Below are 11,903 nucleotides of genomic sequence, written 5' to 3'. Positions count from 1 at the left end.
ATGAGATTTTCTGCTCTGGTAAAGATTTACAGACTTGGGAACCCTATACAGGGTCACTATGAATCAGAACCAACTACCAGCACTCTATCACCATATATATATATATAATTTATTCCTATGTCTTCCAAATTCAGCAACAAGTCTCCAAAATAGTGCTCTGTTTTCTGTCTGCTCCTTTGTTGATTCATTAAATGATTAATCTAAGCCACAGTCATTGATGACCTTTCAGGGGTAAAGTATTATTAAAAGTCCTCAGAAAAATATGTGAAAAATCTTTGATAAAAAGTAGTCTTGAAGTCAGAAAGCCTTGGGCATAAACTTAGTTCTCTTTCTTATTGTATTGAAGACAGACTGTTAAAAGAATATTCAGAAGTTACTGAATCATTTGGTCAGTTTATCTTCCATCCTCATCAAACAGATGAATTTATATTCCTTCCAAACTGACACTGCATGAGAAGGCCGATAATATTCTTCCCATATTTTGTCTTCTGGGAGATGGAGCAGAAGTTTTTTTCCCTTAATATGGGAGCTATACAAAATGGAATATGGTTTATTAGGATAAGCATTGGACCAATAACTGCAAGGTTGGAGGTTCAAACTTACCAGCTGCTCCTAGGAAACGGTATACAGGGTAACTATGAGTGTGAATCAACTCATTGACACGTAACAGTAACAACAATAAAAAAATAGATCCATATACATTTAGTTCTATCATTTATATATAATATGAACTATTGCTGTTCAAAATTATAACCAATATGTAGCATAAAATTGTCAGTTACTGAAAAGGCATGGATGAATCTACCTATTAACAATTCCACCAATTGCATATTGTATAACAATTATTTAGCCTTTTTGAAAGTAATATTTTAATCTCTATTTAGAATATTCTAGATAATATTTGTTTTCTGAAAAGTAAAGATAAGTTCTATGTGGGTCATCATGGCAATTAAAATAGAGATATCATAGAGTGCCTCATATAGTGACAGCCATGAAGAAGGTTGGTGGCCAACAAGAAATCGTCTCCCTTCCTCTTACTGACTTAGACAGATGAGGACTTGAAAGTATCTTTAAAAAGATTTTTCAAGATTTAAATAAGATGATTATACTTGGTTATTCTCAGTTAATTTTAAATTTTATTTAACTAAAGACTTTATTTTCAAAGCTTTCCTACTAATGGAAACTCTATGGAATTACCTTAATTCATAAAGTATTATTATAAGTCATAGTGTCAAAATATGTTACCTCTTTTACTGGATCTAAGTACTATGTAAGTCTCTAGTTATCTTCCTGACTTTTTCCTCTCATATGGTAATATACTATAGATTTATAGAGGGGAACAAAGCAATTAAACTTAGAAACCATGGTTTCCAAGCAGTAATTTATTATGAAGATGCCTTTCAGGGATGTTAAGTTTATTCTCATTTTTATATGCCTGAAAGACAAAGTTTGTGAAAAATCAACAAATGCATGCATCATATATTTGGCATTAGTACTATTATAAATTTTGCCAAGAAAATTTTTGCATGATAGTGGGTACAAAGTCCGTGAGGATTATAGTCAATTGTTCAACTGCTTTTGTTGCCAATTACCGTAAAGTTTTACTAACCCATTTGAAACACTAGAGGAAAGAGATGGGAATGAAGGTTGCATTATAGTGATTTATTTCTTGGCTGCCACAGAATGCCAAGGGGCTCTGTTTTGGGCAATTGCTCTTATGCTTGAAGGGTTTCTACTGTATAGCTTGTTCTAAATCTGTGTTGCTTACTGTGTAGGCAATGATTGCAGGAGAAAAAAAAAAAAAAGAGTTTCACTATCATAAGCTTTTTCAATTTCATCCAAAATGCAATCTTGCTATATTACATTTCCACTACATAGAAATGTTTGGGAATTGAAAAAAAAAATAATTAGTTGCTTTCATGAAGAATCCAGGTTCAATTATGTCTCTCCATTTAATGTTCTAGTACTCAGACACAGAGACTTTATGAAATACCAAATGCTTCGTCAATTTAAGCTATTTTATTTTTTCTGCATTCTAGGGAGCACTTATTTATTTCATTCACTTCTAATTTACAACATTGCTTCTTATCAGGATTATTAAAATATCTTTTCATTGCAGTTTCACTTGTATCAATTAGCCACAGTCTTTGATTTACTTTGATAAAACACTCTAGATTTGTTTTATCAAAGTAAATGTGAGTTTATGTAAGGTAACATCTATTTAGTGATATAAAATTGGTCTCTTCATTGATTCAGATTCTACTACCACTATTATGCAAATTATAAGGATCACGGACTTTATTTTTCTCTAACAACTTTACCCACCAAATACTAAAATTATTATCTTGGATGTAATATTTTGTAGCAACCTTGAAAGAAATACTAATAAATTTTAGCCTTTTTATCCATCAAATGCCTAGCAAAGTGTCTGCATAAAGTAAACACAGAGAGGTCCTTTGTCCAAATCACTGGGAATAGTTCTGACTTTGGATCATTCTGCAGTAAGCACATTTAAGGATATATTAAATCTTTTATGGTCCAAATATAAAATGGCAAATGAAAATTCTCTGTTAAGAAATACAGCTTGGTGCATAATTCTTTTTTTTTCTTTTTTTTTAATTTTAAGTTTTTATTGTGAGGTTTACATGGGAGAACATCAGCTTTACACTCATCCTATTGCATTTTATTTCATGGCAATGATTATAATCCCCTCCATGTATCATCATATAACCCCAAAGTGTACACCACACAGGCCCTCCCCACTCTTCCCTGGCCGCCAGCACACAGCCCCTCTCCCGCCCTGAGTCCAGTGTCCCCAGCCACGCCATCTGTCCACGTCATCATCTCTGTCTCCATCCCTGGTGTCCCACTCACTGCTCATCTCACTTGATGGTCCCAGGGACCTCCACAACTGGGCTGCAAAATCAATCACTCTCCTCCTTTTGTCAAAACACATCTACCTTTACATTTCCTAACCTCACAGTCAGACCTGATGGTGATTATTCTTGGTGCATATTTCTTAAAGAAGACACACCAGGACAAACATTAAGGATTGAAACTGCAACCCTAGTATTCATAGGTCAAAGAATTCACTCTTTACACATCCTTTTCTGCCTACCATATTCTTGGCCAGGTACACATCTAGTCATAAAGCTTTGTACCTGTAAAATAAAAATTGGCTCCATGCCCATCTTAAGTGCCAGTGTGAGTCTCCAATACTTACAAACGTTCACCTGGACCATTAAAGCAGCATCTTAACTGGTCTTCTCTCTCTCCACTTTATATTGTCACAGAATTATCTTTATGAAATATGAATTGCTCATGTCACACACATTTGTAAAAACTTTAAATGCTATTGCTTATAGAAAATTTTTGTTATATTTTGAAAAGACAAAGATCTTTAATCTGGCTCCAAAGTCCCTTTCTGCTATGCTTTCTACAAATATACTTTTTAAAGATATTTTTGTTGTTAAGTGTTTGTCAAGTCAGTTCCAACTCAGCAACCCTGTGTAAGGTTACAAGGAGTTGTTGCTGAGCTTGAGCTGCTGAGCTTCTGGTTCAAACTAACTTTTCAATCCAGCATATTAACTGTCAGCACTACACCAAAATATACAAATTTGATTTCAAAACGTGGATGTACTGTCAACACATTATCATGATTACATATCATATACCTCACTTCCTGGTGTATTTCGACACATCCTGCAAAGCTTAGTTTAAATAGGACTTCTTCTGTGAAAATCTCCTCCACTTGCCTGTTGTTTTCCTGTATTGTGGTGACTTGCATATTGCAGTGAAGGTGGAAGCTAGCAGAGTCATTCATGGTGGACAGCTTTCAGTGGAATTTCCAGAGTAAGACTGACTAGGATGTGGTAGAAGACCACGTCTCAAAGGTTAGCCACTGAAAGCCATATGAATAATAGAGGAATATTATCTGATACAGTGCCAGTAGATTATCCCTGCATGTTAGAAATGTGCTCAAAATATGACTGTTGAAGTGTTTCCTCCTCAAAGTGGTGGGACAACCTTAATAACAAGGATAGAGTAAAGCTTTTGGGACCTTCTTTTGCTGATGAAGCATGATGTAAAATGAGAAGAAATAACTGCAAACATTCATTAATAATTAGGATGTGGAATATATGAAGTATGAATCTAGAAAAAATGGAAGCTGTCAAAAATTAAATAGAATGCATAAAGATCAATATTCAAGGCATTAGTCAGCTGAAATGGACTGGTTTTGACCATTCAACTTGGACAATCTTATGGTTTACTATTCCAGGAGTGAAAATTTTAAAAAGAATGGCATCATGCCTCGTCCAGCCTTGGCTATTCTCCGTTTCTGGTGTGGAAAGATTAAACCCAAGTAGGGGTGATGGGAGATTGGAAAGAAAAGAAAGACACAAGACACAAATAAATTAAGTAAAAGTTAGGACCAGGTGGGATGCAGCACTCTGATGGAGATACTGTGACCCAGAACAAGTGCAGCAAGTTTATTTTATATACATATCATAAGGGGTGCTTGGGGCAGGGAAAAGAGAGCAAGAACATCTGGTGTTGTTTGTGCATGCAGTAAGTGGGACTTTATCAGAAAAATGTAACTTGTGGTAGCTAGCTGGAATACTGATTAGAATGGCAGTCCTAACAGAAATACAGATTTCCTAGCTAAGCAAACTGAGCTGAGGGTCATCTCCATCTAGAGACTTTTGCCTGTTGGCTGGCCTCATTCCCCTAGTCCAACTGTTGCTGGAAAACAGAGTGATGGATGACCCCCAGCTCAGCCCCTCCCAACAGCATCATATTCATTGACGATCAAAAAGAACATTTCAAGACCTTTCTTGAAATACAATGCTGTTTGTGTTAGGCTAATATTATTATGCCTACAAGGAAGACCACCTAAATAAATAATTATTCAGATTTATGCATCAACCACTGAAGTCAGTAATGATACAATGTAAGAAATCTAACAATTTCTGCAATCTGAAATTTATCAAACATGCAAGGAAGATGTATTGATAATTATAGGTGATTGGAATGTAAAAGTTGAAACAAAGAGGAAGGCTCAATGGTTGGAAAATATGACCTTGGTGAAAGAAGTAACTCTGGAGATCACATAATAAAATTTTACAAGACCATGCATTTTCCTTTGCAAATAACTTTTTTAAACAGCATAAACAGCAACTATACATATGAACATTATCATATAGTTACATATGAACACAATTGACTACATCTGTGTAAAGAGATGATAAAGAAGCTGAACATCATCAGCCTAAATAAGGCAGGAGCCAACTGTGGAGCAGACTATCAATACAAATGCAGTTTGAAGCTTAATAAAAGTGAAACAAGTAATTCCATGAGAGCCAAAATATGACTTAGAGTATGTTGTTGTTGTTGTTAAGTAACGTGGAGTCGGTTCCGACTCATAGTGACTCTGCACAGGGTTTCCGAGGCTGTAAATCTTTCCGGGAGCAAAAAGCCTCATCTTTCTCTTGCTCTCCTGAATTTAGAGACCATCTCAGGAACAGATTTGACTCACTGAATACTAATGACCAAAGATCACACAAGTGGGATGGCATATAGGAAAAAAGTAAACATATAATTAACAAGACAGGAAAGAAAGCAAAGACCAGAATGGGTGTCAGAAGAGACTGAAATTTGCTCTTGAATGTAGAGAAGCTAAGCAAATGGAAGAAAAGATAAGTAAAAGAGCTGAACAGAGGATTTCAAAGGGTAACAAGAGAAGTATACCCAGAATGCTCCTTAGGATGACAAGACTTCATGCCTCATAATTTGAACATGCCTTCAGGAGGGTCCGATCCTGGAAAAGGACATCGTGTTTAGTAAATTAAAGGTTCAGTGAAAAAGTGACCTTCAAGGAGACAGATTGACACAGTGTCAGCAACATAGGGCTCAAACAAAACAACAGTTTTAAGGAAAGTGCAGTACTGGGCAGTGTTTCCTTGTGTTGTAAATAGGTCACTATGAGTCAGAATAGACTCAACAATAATTGACAACTGAAGTGTGAAGGGTGAAGGTGTATTCATTCTCTATGTCAGAGAGAAACTTCTTGCTAATTCCTTGATGGACCTATGACAATTTTCATACCTTATTTTTAATTTTTAAAAATTTTGTAACTAGGGTATGATCTTATATCCCCACAAAACTACATGCTCCAGAAGAACAGAAACAGTGCAGGGATCATCCTTCCATCTCCATCTCTTAAATGCCCTCAACACAAATCTTAGGCAGTTCTTATGAGATGAATCAATACTTAATTAGATCATAGGTTCTCAGTTGGTGCCACTTACTGGAGTGAGGCCCAGTCTGCTGACTGAAGTGAGCATCTGCTAAAGGACCAACACCAGCTAGGAATGTGAATCATTGGGGAGTTTCCTTGAAAAACCATATTGTTGTTGCTGCTAAGTGCTTTTGAGTCAGTTCTGACTCATAACAACACTGTATAGGGTTTGCAAGGAGTGGATGTTGGGTTCTAACCACCGACCTTGAGGTTAGCAGTTTAGTGCTTACCTCAGTAGAAAACACTAAGAGTATAAAAAAATTGTACATCTCCCCAAATCTTCTATTTCTAATGCCAAATATTTATAATTCAGTTGTTGGTGTTATGTGCCGTCTAGTCGGTTCTGACTCACAGCAATCCTTTATATGGTTTTCCAAGGAGTGGCTGGTAACCTTGGACCGCCCACGTTGCAACTCAGACAATTGGTAAAATAAGCCAAAGTGTCTAGCATGATTTTTTTTCTCATTAAGTACTTATAAAGCATTTATGGGTGTGGCAGTGTGGGATAATGCACTGCACTGCAAGGTCGTTTGAACCACAACATCATGCATTATGCTTCTCTTGGATTGTTTATGGTTGTTAAGTGCCATCAAGTCGTTTCCGAACCATAGTGATCCCGTATAGGGTTTCTGAGGAGCTGTTGGTGAGTTTGAAACGCCGATCTTGTGGTTCAAACTGACCTTGCAGTCCAGCGCATTAACCCAAGCGCCACACCAGGACTCCTCTTACATTGTTCTTGTTGTTGTTAAGTGCCATCGATTCGGTTCCGACCCATAGCGACCCTGAACAGGGTTTCCGAGGTTGTAAATCTTTACAGGAGTAGAAAGCCTCATCTTTCTCCCGTGGAGCAGCTTGTAGTTTTGAACTGCTGACCTTGAGGTTCATAGCCGGATTCGTAACCACTACGTTACCAGAGCTCCTTTCTCTTAGATACTCAATAATCAAGGAATTTCCTCAATAATATCTAATACATATCATCAATTAATACATTTCTGTGTATTAAATGCCATCTTATAATTATTTTTAATCTCTATATAGAGGTATTATTATTTCATTAAGGAATGACTCTATTCTTTCTTCTGTCTTATTTTAGCTGTTAGGTGTTCCATGATTCCTGAATGTTTGATAAACATTTTTGATAATGCCTGTTATAATAGACTCTAAAACCCAGCAACCTCATACAACAATGTTTGCACTTAATATTACCTTCATAGATACAGTGACACAAGCACTTTATATAGTCACATATTAATTTGAAAGAGTTTTAAAAGAAATTTCAGAATTAAATATCTCATTTTAAAACCCAGTAGATGGCAGTACAGTGCTGTTTTCAGATTAAGAGCAACTCCAAAAATGCTATCGAGATTAAAGATATATACATTTTAAAAAAGTTAAACCATCACTGTTACTTGAATGAAAGACAACAACATTCAAATTTCCTCATTTACCTGTAAAATAAAACATGCATTTTTGTCTTGTGCGTACTTTAAGATATCTTAGTTTTAGAATGTTTCTAAATTTTCTTCAGTAAGTCCTAGAAGTTAAAATGTGTTTCTTTTTGCATCTTTATACTTCTGTATGGACAAAAAGAAGCTGAGAGCTGAAAGCTGTGTATGGGCTTCATCTTGGGTAGAGCAGAGCACATAACCCTTCGGGAGGAGTGTATGCACCTTTCACCCTAGGAATCTCTCACCCAAGAAGCAAGGAAGCTGGTCAATGGAAACTGTCTTTGGGTTTTTCCACTGTTCAGTGTACATTGATATTTTAGTGGTTTATTTTAATAATAAATGACTTCCATCAATATATTTTGCTCCACAGAATACAAATTGTAGCTTAAATCAATATTTTCTGAAAAAACTAATGTATTTATGAGTGACTGAGAGATTTTGAATAGAAACTAGAGTCCTTGTGTGGCGCTGTAGGATAATGCACTGGACAGCAAGCAAAGTCGATTTGAACCGCAAGGTCCATGGTTCAAACTCACTAGCTGCTTCTTGGAAACCCTTTACAGGGTTGCTATGACTCAGAAATGACTCGGTGGCATTTAATAACACAACAAATGTAGATACTGTGATAAACTTTTCATTATGTGGCCCTATATAATAATGTTATTGTGGTTGTTAAGTGCCTTTGAGACAGTTCAACTCACAGCAACCCTGCATAGGCTTTCTGAGGAGTAAATGATAGGTCTGAACTGCCTGCCTTGTGGTTCTCAGTGTAGTGCTGAGTCTACAGTGCCACACCATTTGTTATTGTTAAGTGTTGTTGCATCTATTCCAACTCATAGTAATCCTGTATAAGGTTTCCAAGGAGCAGCTGGTGGGTTTGAACTGCTGACCTTGGGGTTTGCTGTCTAGTGTTGATTCTACAGTGCTCAGCAGTTGACACTCCATAGGAGGTATGCTGTTATCGTTGAGCATTGTTGAACTGATTCTGACCCACAGCGACCTAGTATAAGATTTTCAAGGAGTGACTAGAGAGCTTGAACCGCCGATTTTGCCGTCTAACCAAATTTCTAGTCAAGCTTATTAACTCACAGTGTCACACCAGAAGATATAAATAGAAAGTATAAATATTCAAAATGTATTATACATTTATCAAGTTTAAAATTAACTAAGTAAATATTAACATTCAATGCAAGTAAATAATTTTTTTTCCAAAATTTAAAATTCTACATTTTCACAATTTGTCATGAAAAGGTTTGCACAAAAATTTTGTCTGAATTTGATTTGCATTTCCTTAGAATTTGTCATCATCATGAAACCAATTTTTTCATGAAATAATTCCACTTTCTTTAAAGCATAAAGTGTCCTATGTGCAAAATAAAATATTTATCAGTAAACATTCCAAATAACTTAGATATTGTTTGCCCTGAGTATGAATTCTATTTTACTTCATAGAACAATTCTGGCAAAGTGGCAAGCTTCCTGAAGTTAATAATAAATGAACTGCTTGTTTAGAAAAGAAAAATGAATTTAAAAAGACATGGTTTACTTTCATTAACTTAAATTTTAAAATGGAATATATTCCTCAAATAATATCCATAAATATTTTTATATAATACTTTTTCCTAGAACTATCAACTAAATATCTCAAAAGAAATTGGGTTTTCCTACTTTCAACCTTGTCCTTTCACAGTTTGATTGGTCTTTCTAAGGGACAGCCAGTGTCTGCTATAATAAATTGCTTCTCATGAGCAACCACTAAATATTTGTTAAATGGACAATTTAAAAAAAAAAAAATAGTTATAGAGTTCAGGAAAGTCTGAATTTTTCTAATGATTGGTCTAACTTCCTATTGTCCTTACTGCTTCCATTTATTGATTATTCAATAAAATATTTCTATTGGAACCTGTAAGTATACACTTATAAGTAAGAATCTAAAGAACAACAAAAAAATACATAATAAATAAATAGTTGCAAGTTAAATCTATTCTGTTGGAAGCTTATAAATTCCATCTTCTTCTCTTTTTTTCTTTTCTTAAGAAAATATCTCAATAGACTGCCTTCCCAATTCAAGGCCTTGTGCCAATGCTCAAAACTGCATACCGATTGCTTTATTTTGTGATGGAGAATTAAATTGCCCAGATGGCTCAGATGAAGACAATAAAACTTGTGGTAAGTAATGTTCCACATTGTTACTCTCCTTTTCTTGAACTCTCACTTTTTCTGTGTCTCTTTCCCCTCTCATCTTTATTTTATCATTTTCTTTCATTCCTTGTAGACACACAAAATCTGTGAAACAATTGAAGAATGAAATATTCCAATATTTATGTTTATAATTTATTATAAAACATAATTTTACTAACATCTTAAAGTTTCATAATGTAATACTAACCGTATTAATCTTGAGCTGAGTTCTGCTTAATGGCTCTGGAAAGCATGTCAGGAATGCTGTGATTAACACTATCATGAATGGAGAAAAGAAGAACATATTTTCCATCTCTTCTATATATTAAACTGCCACATGCTATTATGAATTTACTTTCTACACATACATTCTCACTTACACTTACAAAGCCTTTTACAAATGTTATTGTCACCATCATATGATAATATTGCTTAATTTTTGCCAATTCTATAGTCCCTAATCAGAAAGTCTCACTCCTTAATTTTGATTGTTATTCTTAGTCCATTCTTGTCATAGACACAACCAAACACAAAAATGCACATGAGTTCTAGTTATTTATGTAATGGAATAAGTGACATAATGAGTTCGGAATAATATCTTAAAGTCACCTTAATAAAACATCCATTTATTTCTAAATTTAGTCATCTGTTTAGATTGTTGATACACTAATGACAATAATGTTATATGTTATTGCTGTTAAGCTGTCAAGTCAGTTCCAATTCAGAGCAGTCCTACATAGGGTTTCCATGGATAATGTGCTGGATGGAAAGGTCAGTTTGAGTCATGAGGTTGACAGTTTAAACCCACCAGGTGCTCCCCAGAAGCCCTATACAGGGTTACTATGCATCAGAACCATCTCGATTGGCACTTTGAACCATTATTATCTGGGAGTGACTGGTGAGTTTGAGCTACAGACCTTGCTTGTGGTTAGTCTAGTGCTTATTATGCTGTGCCATAAGTTGTTGCTAAGTGCCATTGAGTCAGTCCTGACTAATAGCAACACTCCATAGGGTTTATGAGGCTGTAAATCTTTGTGGGCGCAGAAAGCCTATTCTTTATCCTGTAGAGCAGCTGGTGAATTTGAACCTCTGACCTTATGGTTTACAGTTCAATGTTTTTCCAACAAACAGGGTTTGACCTGTAAGTGCAATCATTAAACATTCAGCTGTTACCAAAAGGTTGGTGGTTCATGCTCACCAGTGTCTCTGTAGGAGAAAAGACTGGATAATCTGCTCCTGTAAAGACAATTTTAGGGCAGTTCTAGTCACTCTGTGTAGTCATCCACTAGACTGCATACAACAAAAACAAACATGCCAAGCTTGGCACTAAGTGATTTATAAATAATTTACTCTATTCATTTATGAATGAGTTCCATTTAGAAACAACTTCTAAACAAGTAATTTATTTCTGTGTGTAATATACATACAAATAAAAAGGTTATGGGAGTATGGTGACTCTAGAGATAAGCACTGGACTGCCAACCAAAAGGTCTGTGGTTTGAGTTGCCAGCCTTTCCACTGGAGAAATATGAGGATTTCTCCTTCTTTTAAGGTATAAAGCCTTGGAAACCATGTACAGGGTGTGATATGAGTTGGAACCAACTCAACAAAGACAAATTTGCTATCAAAGTGTAAAAAAAAAATAAAGGTAAGCAACATGAAAAACTGATTTGATAATTCTGACCTCTAATTATGTTCTTGAAATAATGAAACAGAATGGATAAATTGAACATTTGCTTGGTGTGAGTTGTGGTCATTTTTTTTAAATTGACAATCAATTACTCATATGCAAATTCAAACAGAAGATGAAAAAAATGAAAACAAGTCCACGAGAGCCAAAATATGACCTTGAATATATCCCACCTGAATTTAGAGATTATCTGAAGAACAGATTTGATACATTAAACACTAAAGACCAAAGACCAGAAGAGTTGTGTGATGACATCAAGAACATCATAGATGAAGAAAGTAAAAAG

General features: G+C 35.3%; 1 protein-coding gene across 1 annotated transcript in view; it reads left to right on the top strand.

The window, feature by feature from the left end:
• Positions 1–11,903, top strand: part of TMPRSS15 (transmembrane protease, serine 15) — a 313,147-nt gene that overhangs the window by 57,688 nt on the left and 243,556 nt on the right. Inside the window, exon 6 of the mRNA XM_006873157.1 lies at positions 9,784–9,915. Coding sequence (XP_006873219.1) covers positions 9,784–9,915 — 132 coding nt within the window. The remainder of the gene's footprint in view (positions 1–9,783; positions 9,916–11,903) is intronic.

This window comes from Chrysochloris asiatica, unplaced genomic scaffold (assembly GCF_000296735.1).
Source record: "Chrysochloris asiatica unplaced genomic scaffold, ChrAsi1.0 scaffold00225, whole genome shotgun sequence".
Lineage (NCBI taxonomy): Eukaryota > Metazoa > Chordata > Mammalia > Afrosoricida > Chrysochloridae > Chrysochloris > Chrysochloris asiatica.
The sequence above is the reverse complement of the archived record's forward strand: the minus strand, read 5'-3'. Positions and strand labels throughout refer to the sequence as shown.